Raw genomic sequence first — 15,663 nt, 5'->3', positions numbered from 1 at the left:
TCACATCCCTCTTGCCTCTCCTTGAAGTTGTTTTCTTAACTTTAGTACTATACTGCTAGTCCCGCACTCGCATATATGTGGTGGGGGCACTGCCTCAAAGATTAAAAGTGACATTGCACTTGGGTAGTGTCTGCGCCAGGCTCTGTGGATGATGTCACCCATATGTGAGATTATATGCCTGCTGTCCTTGAAGAACACCTGCTATAGGGTAAGTATCTTAGCTTTCCATGTTGACCTCAAACACACTTCTGCATTGCTATGAGAAAAAGTTGCTGGACTGATTTTACAGTGTACTTTTTACCTTCAGATTATTTGATCTAGTATATTGTTCATTAAGTCTTAAATGCCTTATTAATTTGAAAGGTAGTTCCACTTCTGTTTCCTTCTTTCCATTTATGTAAAACCATCTTTATGACACTGTATTGCAGTAGAAAGCGAAGAGCCTAGAGCACCTCCTAAAATCTTGAAAATGACAGATGATGGCAAAGGAGAAGCTTTCCAGTTAACCCCGCAACAACAGTGGCTGATTAGAGAAGACTGTCTCAACCAGAAACTATGGGAAGAAGTGCTTGCCTCTATTAAAGAAGGACCAGTATGTTCAGACTTTCTTTTGTATTTTTCTGTTCAGATGTATTGCAGTTTGCAAATGTTTCATATTTATATTGCATGAAGATGTTATTGAAAATAGAGGCCAACAGAATTTTGGTTTCGGCACTGAAAGACTGAAATTTCGGATTTCAGCTGTAGAGGAGTGTGGTAGCCGTGTTAGTCCACTCTTAAGGTTATCAATAGAAATCAAACAAAATAAAACATGGAAAAGAAAATAAGATGATACCTTTTTTATTGGACATAACTTAATACATTTCTTGATTAGCTTTCGAAGGTTGCCCTTCTTCGTCAGATCGGAAATAAGCAAATGTGCTAGCTGACAGTGTATATAAGTGAGAACATTCAAGCATTGCTATGACAGTCTGACAGGGTGGGAGGATGGGGGTGGGTAGGAAGTATGCATGGGGACATCAAAGCATATCATTGGTATTTCAGCTGAAAATCGAATCTCCCCCCCCCCCCCCCCCCCCCCCCCAGAAGAGAGCAGGTGCCATCAAGCCCAACCACCTGAAGGCCCTTCCCTGGCCTACCTTTAACTGCCCTGGTGGTCTAGTGGCCTCTTTGGGACAGGAGCTATCCCAGTCGTTCCTGTCCTCGCCAGTACCACCATAAGAATGGCTGCCGAGAGTTCCCGTGGCAGCCTCATGAGACCTCTTGGCAGCTATTTTTATGGTGGAACCAGCAAGGGCCAGGAGCACCTGGGATAGCTCTTGTCCCAAAGAGACCACTATATCACCAGGACAGTTAGTTAATGGTAGGCCCGGGGTGGGAGGGGCTTGGCTGACTTGGAAGCACCTGCTCCCTTCTGATATGGTGGGTGGCAGCCTGGTGGGACCCTGTATTTGTGGGAGTGGGGGTAGTGCTGGCGACCCAGGAAGACCCACTTTTAGCCTATAACAGGCATGCATGCTAGCATTTTAATATGAAAAGTTTGGGTGAATGACAGCTTTCATAAATTTCAGTAGAAAAAGAAAAGTTGCCAAACCTAAAGTTGTTTATATCCAGTATTAAAATTGTTTATCAGTAGCATAACATTCTTACAGATATCCATCAAGCCTAGTATCTTGTTTCCAACAGTGGCTAGTCCTAAAGAATAGTTTCCATGGTGTTTAAACCAGGGGTAAACAATGGCTTTTCCCAGCTTCACCTGGGGTAAACAATGGCTTTTCCCAACTTCACCTGGTTAATAGTTTCTCCAAAGACAAGGAGGAATGACAAGACTCCCAATGCTGAGAAGCTCATCGGTGTTCCGTTTAAGCAAGCAACTGTGCATGTGCAGTACTTTCCACCCACCATTTCTGTACAGGACCAGGCAGACTTACTTTTTCCATGGAGCAGAGAGGTCACATATCTTTGATCTCCCCTCAGCTCACTCCTCTTTTGTAATTGTCGCAATTCGTGAACTTTCTTCATTGAATTTATCATGTAAATTATGGGGCTGGTGTCGTCTTTTTACTATTAATGTCCTTAGGACAAGGAAAGATTCAACTTCATCCTTAACCATGCCGAGGAATCCTGATGCTATGCATGGGGCAAAGGCCTAGAAGCATCAGTCTCCGAAGGGCAGCATGAAGAAAACCAAGGCATCAATATTGTCAATACCTGAGAAGTGCCTGCACCTTAAGGAATTTGAGCAGCATAGGCGCCCCGTATAAGCCCAGCCCAACCGTGACCTTCTCCTGGCTGCCTCCTCCTCGAAAAAAAAATTGTATCTTCCTCTCCACGCAGGCGTCCCACCTCCCCTTCCCACTCATGGCGCTGGCCCCGTCAACCTATAATCATGGCTCTCTGTTCCTTCCTCCCCCCCCCCCCCCCCCCCCCCCCCGCCGCGCGTTTAACCCTTTTATTTTCAGAAGCTGCGATAGCAGTGATGAAGACAGCACTGCAGGCTCGTCTCCAGCTTCTCCTTTCCCTCACACAGTGTCCCGTCTTCTGCAATGATGCATTTCCTGTTTCCACGAGGGCAGGACACTGTGTGATGTGAAGGAAGCTGGAGGCGAGCCCGCAGTGCTTTTTTCACAGCCGTCGCTGCCACTGAAAATAAAAGGGTTAAATGCGGGAGGGGCAGGAAGGAACGGAGAGGAAGGCTGTCGGGGAGCTGAGGGAGGGCAGGGAGAATCGCTGGACATGGATTGGATGGGAGTGAAGGGGCGGGCAGGGGGAGAGAAGAGATCGCTGGACATTGAGAGGAGGGGAGAGCAGAGGGAGAGAAGAGATCGCAGGAGGGGAGGGCAGGGGAGAGAGGAGAATTGCTGGACATGGATGGATGAATGGGGGCAGGGGAGAGAGGAAATTTGCTGGATAAGGGTGGATGGAGGAGAGGGCAGGGGAGAATGGAGAGTTGCTGGACATGGATGGAGGGGAGGGAAGTCAGGAAGGAGATGCACATGGATGGAGGGGGAGAGAAGAGAGGAGAAATGCTGGACATGGATGGAATGGAGGGCAGGGAAGAGAGGAGAAATGTTGGACAAGGATGTAGGGAAGGAAAGACAAAGGAAGGAGATGCACATGGATGGAGTGGAAGGGAAAGAGGAGAAATGCTGGACATGGATGGAGGGGAGGGGAGTGAGGAGAAATGCTGGGTATGGATGGAGGGGAAATTGCTGAATTTAAGGGCTGAATCGGAACACTTTGAGGGCAGATGCTGACACTGGAGAAAGGATAGGGACAGGGCTACAGATGGTAGACAGGACTCATAAGAACACAGGAGGATGGTGGACATGGTGAGAGAAAAAATATCAAATGAAAAGAAGACACGGGGACCAAACTAAATAGAAAAACTAAATGATCAGACAACAAAGGTAGAAAAAAGTATTTTGTTCAGAATTTATTAATTGGAATATGTCAGCTTTTGGAAATGTGCATCTGTGATATTTTGCATGTAAGTTTCCATTTTTCCAGTATTGCTGCATGCTGAGTCTGACTTCTTGAGGTAACTTTCCAGTTCAGTATTTTGCCTTCATATCTGTTGTGTCATGTGTTTTTCATGTGTGATCAAGGTGCAGTATTCTGCTAGCGTGTGGTATTTGTAGCCCTTTTTGTTTTGTTTTTTCACTAGGTTGTGTACTGGTGTTTTAGAGCCAGGTGTAATTACAGTGCTGCCTTTCCACGCATAAGGTTGTAGCTTGTCCTGTTCTTGGAATTAGTGCTGTTATGGTTTGGTAAGGTTATGAGTGTGTTTTTGCACAAGTTTGTGTATAGTGTTTTGCAGTGGAGAGATTGTGTGTTGGCCTTACTGAGGTGGCACCAAAACATCAGAAAGGGTTTTAGAGCCTAAATCATGACACACTACCTCTTGAAGGATCTACATATAGTCGTTAATAAAAGGAGCTCATTGTGAACACTATCCACCCTAAAAGGGTGTTTTGTGGCTCTACATGAGAATTGTGATATTATGATCCCTTGTTTCATATTGTTGACGGTCTGCATTTTCCGAATGGGTGGTATATTGGTGTATTAGGGTCTGCCCAGTGTAATATTTACGGTACAGTAAGGTTCTCAGTGTGTTTTTGCGATTGTGGTTAGTATATGCTTTGAGCAACCACTTTATTCTTTGACATATGATACGTATCTATTTAAATTTAATAAAAGGTATTAATTGTGACTATTTTATTTTTAGTTATGTTTTTTTTTCTGTGTGTTGTCATACAATTATGGATGTAAGCTCCACCCCAACCCCGCCCCCTTTAGCCTCCCCAAACAGTTGGGCCACCGACCACCTATGTGGAGCAGATGCAACAGCCTCCATCAAGCGGGGACCAGGCTGTCAATTTGACCCTGACAACTAACTACCTCACGAGTTCCTGGTCTCACTAGGGGCACTTCAGTCTGTTCTACCTGTAAACTCATCCGTTGGGAATAGGCTTACCCCATAGGTGGTTGATGACTCAGACATTTGAGAAGGCTAAAGAAAAGTGGGACGGGGCTAGGATGGGTTGGGTTGGGACTTGGCAGGGCAAGTTTAAATCTTTGGGGTGGGAGAGATGACAGCAGTAAATGGACAGCGGGTCATTTGAACGCAGCAAGGAAGGACCCCGCCACTGTATTGCTGTGGGTGCAGCTGCATTAGTTTCCTCCTCCTGTGCCCCTCCCCCCCCCCAATAACTCTGTTACTGATATTAATATTCACATTTAATATGCTCCAGAGAATTATGTGCCCAACAATCAAAACAATGCACCAAATTAATACAACTTATTAAACAAAACAGTATTTGCAGTATTATGTGCAGATATTTTAACACTTGGTTCCCAGTCAACCCTTCCCCCGCCAGTCCAGCATCTTCCTGTTGGCTACGTGAACAATGGTGTTGAGCAGCGCTAACAGAAATCCTATGTTTATTGGCAACCATTTTCCTATCAGTGTTTTTGGGTAGGTTGCCAAATGACCACCAGGCTTCAGATCTGCTGGCCTTAGTTTATTATTGACCTGTGTAGAATGTGTATTAGCTGTATCTAATAGTTAAGGCAGCAGAGTGAGAACCAGGGAAAACTGGTTCAATTCCTACTGCTGCTTGGGCAAGTCACTTAACTCTCCATTGCCTCAGGTACAAACAGACTATAAGCCTTCCAGGGACAAGAAAATTCCTTCTTCACCTTGAGCTCAATCCAAAATCCAGTGCTAGGTATACTGCAAAATCCTACAAAACTCACCTAAGACCTATAGAGCAATTCTATCATACCATAATAGCACTAACTTTCAGAAGGGCCTTCCTAGGAAAACATTAAACAGCAAACATTGCTGTGGGCAGTAAAACATCAGAATACCTATTGGAAAAATTAAACCGGATTATTCAATCTTTCTTCCACACATGCATAATATAGAGACACTCTCACCCAATACAAAATAAACAACCATAAGCTAAAATAGAAATAAGTAAACTAAAATTAAACTGAACTCCCAGGAATCTAGACTCTGCATATAGTGCAACACCAGAGAAAAAGAAACAGTGATGCAGGTCTCACTCTCCATTTTTAGACTGTTTTTGAGGTCAAACCCACCTTCCCCAGGTGAATGAGCAGAGAATCCCCCCTGTGTCTGGAGGCTGTGTTTTATCTTAGATGAAGTAACAGCATCACATTGTAAGGTATAAGTATTGCTTCTGAAGCAGCCCTGTTAGGCGTAACACAGCTGTGTCAGGTGCCTGCCTTTTTATCTGGTTATTCCACAAATAAGGCTTTTAAACAACCCTTCATCATATCTGCTTCTTCGTCTTCAATCCCGTTGGGACTAGTGGACTGCTTGCCCATCTGTTTCTTGGGACTCTCTCTCTTTTCCCCCTCTAGCATTACCCCATCTCTCTCTCTCATTTTTTTCCCTCTCATCTAGCATTACCCCATCTTTCTTCTTCCCATCTGGCATTACCCTCTTCCATACAGCATTACTCCATTCTCTGTGTCTCTTCTCCCCATCCAGCATTACCCTGTTTCTCTCTTGTGTCTCTTCTCTCCATCCAGCATCACCCTGTTTTTCTCTGTCTTTCTCTCTTCCCTCCTTCCCAACATCATCTACTTTTGATCTTTCCCCTCCTCCTTTTAGTCTTCCTTAGTCGGGGCAGGCCAGAAGCGATCAGTGGCAAAAGTAATGTGAAGACATGCAGGATCAGCTTCCTGCACGCACTGCCACCAGCTCTACTGTCACCCCCCCCCCCCCCCCCCCCCCCGATGCAGAAAGTTTACGTCGAGGGAGCATGACCATCAGAGATAGTAGTGGCGTGCATAGGAAACTGATCCCACGTGTCTTCACATTGTTTTCACTACTGCTGCAGACTGGCAAGAGACGACGCTGTGCATTGGTGGCAGCAGGAGGTGAACTGGGGAAGGTCACAAATGGGGCTGGGGGGCCTTAGCCTCCACAAACCTCTAATACCAGGCGCCTATGGGCTACCCCTTCTGCAAAATGTTGCTAACATATTTAAAGCTTTCTTCCTTGAACCATTACCTCATCCATGAATTGAGACTCTAGATCTCTGCCTTCCTCTGAGGTCCTATGCATGAAATGAGGAACATTTCTGAGAATGCTGTCCTGGAGTTTCAGGATGTCGACTTTCTACCTAAGAGTCTAAATTTGATTTCCATAACTTCTCTCCCACACCTTCATATATTGTTGGTACCCATATGTTCCACAATACTTGTTGCACCTCAGCAGTCTCTAAAATCCTGTCCAGGTGATTTTTGAGATCTGCCACATCAGGCAGGCAAATTAAAGTGATCCTCATGTTCGCCAGTCAACTAACTGTCCACATTATATTACTAATGATTATTAGCCAACTATAGTGTAAGCCACACTGAGCCCGCAAATAGGTGGGAAAATGTGGGATACAAATGCAAATAAATAAATAAATATTAACCCTTTTCTCCTGGGCACAAGTCCTTGGAGACCCATCCTTGGTGTGAGAAAATATTGTATATTTTAGAAAGCAGATCCTAGCTACAGAATCAGTTCTTCTCTCACCAGGGTGATGTGCTCCTTTCAGGTGACTTTGCTGTTCCAAGGCAGTACAGAAATTGAGAAGACCTTGCTAGTGTGTTCTTATAGATCTCTTTAAATCTCTCTGTCTCCACTCCTCTAGTTCTACCACTCCAGGCTCCAGAAATTGGATATCTTCTCTGAGAGGTAGGAGCTCTTTGCATGAAGTATACACATACAGCTAGAGTCACCCATCCACCCCTGACCACTTTTTTCCAGAGCTCCTGCTGGCCCAATTGATAGTGACCGCCCCAGTTGGTCTCATTGTCTACTTTAAACTTATTTTTATTTATTTCACAAGATTTATATTATGCACTATGTTCATAATTCTAGACAGAGCAAATTTACATACATAATATAAATATCAGACAAACCGTATTAAAACAATAAAATTGTCAAACATATTAAAATCCATCTATAACACATGTGAAGGGAGCTGCTCATACCTGAACACATACCACTGTCATTAATATTACTGTACAACAAAAAAATAATCAGGCCAATTAGTAAGCTTATTGAAATAAAGCAGTGTATAAAGCAATCTTACAATCTTTTAAGTCTCTTAATGCACGAATGTTTGGAGGCAAAGCATTCCAGAGCATAGAATCCGCAATATAAAATATTTCAGGCCTGTATTCTTCAAGGTGTATTACCTTATAAGAAGGTACATCTAACAGGTTAGCTGTCAAAGACTATAATGAAAGTTGATGCAGGTGAAAAGAAGCAGAAACCACTAGGGAAATCTTACTGGTCAATACTTTAAATTCTAACATTAAGATTTTATAGCGAATCCAAAATTCAATAGGCAACTAGAATTGGGGTTATGTGATAATACCTAGCCCTGTAATCACACGTGCCACAGCATTTTGAGCAGTTGGAATGATTTCAAATAACACTTAGGGATGCCTGTCAATAAGCTAAATTGTGGTATGATGGTGCTCTGCACTACCATTCAGAAGATATCAACAGTAAGTCTGTCTTGATCACTTTACTAACCTGATTGCACATAGTAAGAGATGAGTCAAGCAATAACACTTAAAGACCTAATCTTTTGCGCAATCTTAATCTCCACACCATCAATCAAGCAGGACCTTGGAAAAGATAGAACTGGATAGCTAGGTAAAAATATAATTTGCATCTTACTTATGTTCAGTTTTAGATGATTAGCCTTCAACCATTAGTTAACCATATTGGTTAATCATATTCAGTGAGGTATTTCAAAAGTCCAAAACCTTAGAGTAGGGTTGTTCTAGTTTAAAAAAAGAACTGGATATCATCAGCGTAGATTCTATAATCCACTCCCAAAGTACACATAAGGGCTCAAAGAGATGTTAAATAACATGGCCGAAAGTGCTGAGCCCTGCAGAACTTTTCAGAATGGTCTTGCCTTGTAATTACACAAAATTGTTTTAAAGAAAAGAGATAAACCATTTGAGCACAGTTTCAGAAATCCCTATTGCTTGAAGGTGTCTTAGTAAGATTTTATGTTTGATGGTATCAAAGGCAGCAGAGATATCTAAAGACACTAATAAAAAGCTGGATCCTTTGTCAAAACCGGCACAAATAGTATCTCGCATCAATAATCAAGTTTGTGTCACGCTGTGTGTGAAAATCAAATTACAATGTATCCAATATTTGATTTTTTGGCTGCCCATCAATCATCTGATCATGCATACTCTTTTCAATAATTTTTGCTTAAAAAAAGACAGATTGGTAATCAACCGGTAATTATTTGATGAGTTAATGTAGGGTCTTTTAGTAAATGCTCTCACAGATGTCCTTTTTAAAGTAAGGGGCAACAACACACCTTACAATAGTGATTTTGTTCACAATTAGCTGTATAGTTTTGGGAGTAATTATCATCCCTTTCATAATTGACAGTTGGCAGCTATCAAAAACGCAAAATGAATTCTTAATTTTCAGCAAATTAAACTTAATTTGATCAAAACTTAACTCAGAGAAAGTGCTCCATCACATTTCTTCCTCAAGTGGGCATTCTAATTCAATAGGGCAATCACCAGAAACAATTCTGAATTAATATTCACTACTTTTTCCAAGAATCCCAAAGCCATAGCTTTACATGATTGATGATCACCATTTTTCCTTACAATTCTTGGGGCAGCGACTACTTCCATATCATCATGCTGATCAATCCATAGACTGGTGGGTTGTGTCCATCTACCAGCAGGTGGAGATAGAGAGCAATCCTTTTGCCTCCCTATATGTGGTCATGTGCTGCCGGAAACTCCCCAGTATGTTCTCTATCTCAGCAGGTGGTGGTCACACACAGCAGCAGCTCTGGCTAGGTCTCCAAGCCTAATTTTTAGGTTTGTTGAGTACCTGGGGTTGAGGGCTCTTCTTGAGCAAGTGCAAACCTGGTGGCGCCAGGTCCCTCCTTTTCTCCCCCCTCCCGCTGGCTCCGTTAAAAAAAAAAAAATTTTGGACGTCCTTAAAGGTGTTTATTTCGACGTTTATTTAAACGTTTATTGCAGCTACTCACTGGGACAGCAGGTCGTTACAGCTCGGAGCGAGAAGCAGGTAATTTTTACCTTTTTATAGCGGGCAGGGGGTTCCCCGATCGATCTCCACGTGGCATGGTGTCGGAGGGCGAGGGCGCAAAGAATCGCTCCCCTGACCGCGTGTGCGCTTCTAGCGGGGATGCGGGGGTCTTAAAGTCTGATTCGCCCTTGTTGGGTGTCAGTTCGGAGGCCGGTCAGTGTCCCGGGTTTTCCTCCGGTGCGGCGGTTTTTCCCGCCATAAACGCCCATCCCCCGCTACTCGCCTCCGCCATCTTGGCCGGCCACTCTGCTCGGACGGCTTCTTCTTGGGCCGCCCTTGAGCTGGGAGACATTAATGCCATGGCCGCCCTTGATTTGGGCGACGGCAAAAAAGCGGCTAAAGTTAAGCGCCGTTCTTCCCGCGCGGCTCCTTTGCGGAGTGTCGCGCCGGACGCCATCTTGGATGCGCAGCATGTTTCTCCCCCGCTCTTGCGAGCGCCGGTTGAGGGTGCGTCTAGGGCTGTGGCCCAGGCTGCTGAATTGCACAGTCTGGGGGGTTTCTCCCCCGAGTTTATTTTGCTGCTGCATCAGGTCTTCCTTATGCAAAACGCTGCCCCTTCTCCCTTGTCCGATAAAGGGGTTGAGGCCCCCGGAAGTAAACGCCCTCGGGTGGATTCCCAGGCCTTAGAGGACGCTGTTTCCTCTGATGTAGATGAGGGCAGCGTATCTGAGTTCTCCCAACGGTCCTTTGGGGATTCCTTGGAGGAGACGGATTCCCGCTCGGATGGAGCGGATGACCCCTCTGCAGCGTGGATCTTTCGCTCAGAGGATTTGCCCAACCTGTTAGTGGCAGGCCATGAGCATTTTGAAGATTTCCTCTCCAGAGGACGTCTCTCCCTCAGCCCCTGTTGGCTCCGCCATTATGCTGGGGACGAAGCGCCCGCCTAGAAACCTTCCATGTGCATGATGCCATGCACACCTTAATTTCGGCTCAATGGGATGTCCCGGAAGCGAGCCTCAAAGTGGCTAGGGCTATGTCCCGCCTCTATCCTTTGCCTGAAAGTGAACGTGAGGCCTTTCTTTGGCCTACCGTGGATTCTTTAATCACTGCCGTGACTAAGAAAACGGCGTTGCCGGTGGAAGGTGGCACGGCCCTAAAGGACGCCCAAGACAGAAGATTGGAGGCGGCCTTAAGGTCGTCCTTCGAGGCGGCTGCCTTAAGTTTGCAGGCCTCAGTTTGCGGCTCCTATGTGGCCAGGGCGTGCCTGACGATTGTGCAGCGGGCTTCCCCCTCGGATCCTTCCTTGAGGGCTGATTGGCCGGCCCTGGAATCGGGCTTGGCTTATTTGGTAGACTTACTGTATGATGTCTTGAGAGCCTCGGCTAAAGGTATGGCTCAGACAGTCCTCTGTGCGGCGGTGGCTTTGGCTGAAACATTGGTCTGCTGACCACGCCTCTAAGTCCCGCCTGGCTAAGTTGCCTTTTAAAGGCAAGCTGCTCTTGGGGTCGAGCTGGACAAATCGTGACCGATCTCGGCACTTCTAAGGGCAAGAGGTTACCAGAGGTCAGGGCTTCGGGCCAGTGCTCGCCCCGGTATCTCCAGAGGACGGTTCAGGAAGCCCGTCGGTACCGCCCGGGCAAGTCGGGCTCCTCTGCCCCTCTTCCTTCAAGAGGAACTTCTCCCCCAAGCAGCATTCCTTTCGCAGAGACCGCCGTCTCGGAGGTGGCGCCCTCCGGTCCTCCCCCAGGGTCTCGTACCCAATGACGGGGTCCTGGTCCATGGTCCAGTGCAGATTGGAGGACGCCTGTCCTCGTTTCTGGGCGAGTGGACCAGAGTAACTTCAGACGCTTGGGTGCTGGAAGTCATCAGAGACGGCTACAAGCTAGAGTTCTGCCGACCCTTAAGAGACGGGTTTGTACTCTCTCCCTGCAAGTCTCCGGTCAAAGCTGTGGCAGTGCAGCAGACCTTGGACAATCTGATCCGCCTGGGTGCGGTCGTTCCGGTGCCAGAAAATCAGCTTGGCAAGGGACGTTACTCCATTTACTTTGTGGTACCAAAGAAAGGAGGTTCTGTACGGCCTATCCTCGACCTCAAAGGGGTCAATCGGGCCTTGAAAGTTCGGCACTTTCGCATGGAGACTCTCCGCTCTGTTATAGCGGCAGTGAAGGCAGGGGAGTACCTGGCATCCTTGGACATCAAGGAAGCGTACTTGCATATTCCCATCTGGCCTCCTCATCTACGCTTTCTGCGTTTTGCAGTCCTGGGCCGACACTTCCAGTTCAGAGCCCTCCCGTTCGGGTTGGCTACTGCTCCGCGGACCTTCTCCAAAGTAATGGTGGTCATCGCGGCCTTCCTGCGAAAGGAAGGAGTACTATCTGGACGACTGGTTGATCCGAGCCCCCTCTTATGCAGAGTGCGGCAAAGCTGTGGACCGGGTGATTGCTCTTTTGAGCTCCCTGGGGTGGATCATCAACTGGGAGAAAAGCCAGCTGCGCCCGACTCAGTCCCTGGAGTATCTGGGAGTTCGATTCGACACCAAGTGGGCAGAGTGTTCCTGCCGGACAATCGGATTGTCAAACTTCAGGCTCAGGTGGACCAGTTCCTAGTAGCCTCTCCGCTTCGGGCTTGGGACTATGTGCAGCTGTTGGGCTCTATGACGGCCACGATGGAAGTAGTGCCCTGGGCCAGGGCTCATATGAGACCACTACAACACTCTCTGCTGCAGCGCTGGACTCCGGTGTCGGAGGATTATGCTGTGCGCCTTCCCTTGGACCCAGCAGTGCGCAAGGCGCTGAGCTGGTGGCTGAAGACAGACAAGTTGTCTGCAGGGATGCCTCTTGTGATCCCGGAGTGGATTGTCGTCACGACGGACGCCTCTTTGGACGGCTGGGGAGCCCACTGGTTGGGAAGGACAGCGCAGGGGCTCTGGTCTCCTGCAGAGGCAAAGTTGTCTATCAACCTCCTGGAACTCAGAGCCATTCGGTGGCGCTTTTGGAGTTCCTCCCGGTACTGGCATTGAAGCCAGTACGGGTCCTGTCGGACAATGCCACGGCTGTGGCCTATGTCAACCGCCAGGGAGGTACCAAGAGCGCCCCCTCTAGCCAAGGAAGCCATGAATCTATGCCAGTGGGCGGGAAGCGAATCTGGAACAGCTGTCAGCTGCCCACATTGCCGGAGTCATGAATGTCAAGGCGGACTTTATCAGTCGCCATACCTTGGATCCCGGAGAGTGGCAGTTATCGGCTCAGGCATTCTTGGACATCACGAAGCGCTGGGGCCAGCCGAGCCTAGATCTGATGGCATCATCGGCCAATTGCCAAGTGCCGCGCTTTTGTCAGCAGAGGACGGGACCCTCGATCTCTGGAAGTAGATGCTCTTCTCAAACAGTGGCCGACACAAGAGCTTCTCTATGTGTTCCCCGCCCTGGCCCATGTTGGGCAGGTACTAGACCGGGTGGCAAAGCATCCGGGCTGGATAATCCTGGTGGGTCCGGACTGGCCCAGACGTCCCTGGTATGCGGATTTGATCAGGCTCTCAGTGGACGACCCTCTGCGGCTGCCAGTGGAGCAGGGCCTGTTGCATCAGGGTCCCGTGGTGATGGAGGATCCCTCCCCCTTTGGTCTTACGGCCTGGCTATTGAGCGGCAGCGTCTGAGGAAGAAGGGCTTCTCAGACAAGGTCATCGCCACTATGCTGAGAGCGAGGAAGCGCTCTACTTCTACTGCTTACGCCAGGGTTTGGCGTACCTTTGCAGCGTGGTGTGAAGCAGGCTCACTTTCTCCCTTCACTGCATTCAATTTCTTCAGTGCTGGCGTTCCTGCAAGAAGGTCTGGAGAAAGGCCTGTCGCTCAGTTCCCTTAAAGTCCAGGTAGCGGCTCTGGCTTGCTTCAGGGGCCGCCTGAGGGGTGCTTCCCTGGCCTCGCAGCCAGATGTGGTACGTTTTCTCAAGGGAGTTAATCACCGGCGCCCTCCTCTGCACTCAGTGGTGCCTGCGTGGAATCTCAACCTGGTGCTATGAGCCTTGCAGAGCCGCCTTTGAACCCTTGTCGAGGGCATCTCTGAAAGACCTGACGTTGAAAGCAGTCTTTTTGGTGGCCTATCACGTCAGCCAGAAGAGTTTCCGAGCTCCAGGGCGCTCTCATGTCGAGAGCCTTTCTGCAGTTCACTGAGGCAGGAGTGACTATCGCACAGTGCCTTCCTTCCTGCCCAAAGATTGTTTCTCGCTTCCATGTGAATCAGCAGCTCTGTCTCCCTTCCTTTCGTAGGGAGGACTACCCAGAGGAATACTCTGCTCTCAAATATCTGGATGTGAGACGAGTCATCATCAGATACTTGGAAGTGACCAATGATTTCCGGAAATCGGATCATCTGTTTGTCCTGTTTGCAGGTCCTCGTAAGGGTCTGCAGGCTGCTAAGCCTACAGTGGCAAGATGGGTCAAGGAAGCCATTGCAGCGGCTTATGTGGCCGCGGGAAAAGGTGCCGCCTATTCAGCTGAAGGCTCACTCCACTAGAGCTCAGGCGGCCTCGATGGCAGAGGCCGGGTCCGTCTCCTTGGCAGAGATATGCAGGCGGCAACTTGGGCATCGGCCCATACCTTCTCCAGGCATTACCGCTTGACTGTGGCTGCTCGGGCAGAGGCCCGGTTTGGAGCTTCAGTGTTGCGGTCAGGGATTCAATGTCCCGCCCTGGGTGAGTACTGCTTCGGTACATCCCACCAGTCTATGGATTGATCAGCATGATGATATGGAAGGTAAAATTATGTATCATACCTGATAATTTTCTTTCCATTAATCATAGCTGATCAATCCATAGCCCCTCCCAGATATCTGTACTGTTTATATTCTGGTTGCATTTCAGATTCAAGTTTAGTCTTCAGTTCCTGTTCAGGAGGACTTCGTGTTCAAGTTTTTTCAATTGGATTCGTCAAGAGTTGAGACGAGTTTGTGTTACAGTGAGCTGCTGCATTCCTCTCCCCTCCGTTTTACGGGGCTGGATTGAGACATAATTTCTGCCGGCGCTCCCTCCCGCTTCGTGCGGCTGTAGGGCAGCTTTGTACCCCTCCCGCTTCGGCGGTGTTAGGGTCAGTCAGCTCCTCCCGCGGTTGCAGGATAAGCCAGATCCCCCCGCATCGGCGGGGTGGTGTCCCTCCCCCGCTCCGCGGGGATGAGCTGGACGGATTCCCCTCCCCCACTTGTGTGGGGATGAGCTGGGTTAATTCCCCTCCCCCGTTTCAGCGGTGGTGAGCTGGGCAGAGTGTTCCTTTGTGGGTGTAATTCTCTAAGTGCTGAGTCCTGCGGATGGAGCTTGGATATCGACATACTGAGGAGTTTCCGGCAGCACATGACCACATGTAGGGAGGCAAAAGGATTGCTCTTTATCTCCACCTGCAGGTAGATGGACACAACCCACCAGTCTATGGATTGATCAGCTATGATTAATGGAAAGAAAATTATCAGGTATGATACATAATTTTACCTTTAGCCACTGTAGCAAAGAGTTCTTTGGACTGACACAGAGACTCTTCAATTCTTTTGTTATAAAATTCTGTTTTGCTAAAAGAAGTGAGGAGCTGTAATGTTTCTGTAAATTATAATTTTCAAGATTAGGTAAACAGGGATATTTTCTCCATTCCCACTCAACTATATGTAATATACATTTCTTACACTTCAATTCATCATTAAACCAAAGAGCTACTTTAGGTTATGTACAAGGCACACGCTCCTTAAGTGCTTTAGACAAAATTGCACCAATCAGTGCATTATTCCAGAGCTTAACTGCAGATTCAATATCAAGATTGCTCACACCTTCAAGCCTGTCGCTAACCATTGCTTCTAGAAAGAACAATTCAAAAGACGGATGATGTTCAACTTGAAATGGCCCATATGCTCGCAGAAACACTCTTTGTTTCAGTGAAAATCTGATTAACAGATGATCTGACCACAGTACTGGCTCACTATCTTTAACATTGGTGTAAGAGTATGAAAGATTTTTATCCCCAAGAAATCAGTACTGTAAAGAATCTACACAAGCCTCATCGATATGCAGATTAAAATCTCCTAAAATAATTGACTTTGAAGGAAACATCTTAA

At 47.4% G+C, this 15,663-nt stretch overlaps 1 protein-coding gene across 4 annotated transcripts in view; it reads left to right on the top strand.

Moving 5' to 3' along the window:
• The window catches only part of UHRF2 (ubiquitin like with PHD and ring finger domains 2), a 414,897-nt gene that overhangs the window by 373,012 nt on the left and 26,222 nt on the right, over positions 1–15,663 (top strand). For 2 of the 4 annotated variants that reach the window (XM_030193781.1, XM_030193783.1), the window contains exon 14: positions 432–592. In XM_030193781.1, the coding sequence (XP_030049641.1) occupies positions 432–592 (161 nt within the window). Of the gene's footprint in view, positions 1–428; positions 593–15,663 lie in introns of all 4 variants that reach the window. The other 2 variants (XM_030193779.1, XM_030193782.1) reach the window with 1 other exon arrangement.

Source organism: Microcaecilia unicolor, chromosome 2 (genome assembly GCF_901765095.1).
Source record: "Microcaecilia unicolor chromosome 2, aMicUni1.1, whole genome shotgun sequence".
Lineage (NCBI taxonomy): Eukaryota > Metazoa > Chordata > Amphibia > Gymnophiona > Siphonopidae > Microcaecilia > Microcaecilia unicolor.
The sequence above is the reverse complement of the archived record's forward strand: the minus strand, read 5'-3'. Positions and strand labels throughout refer to the sequence as shown.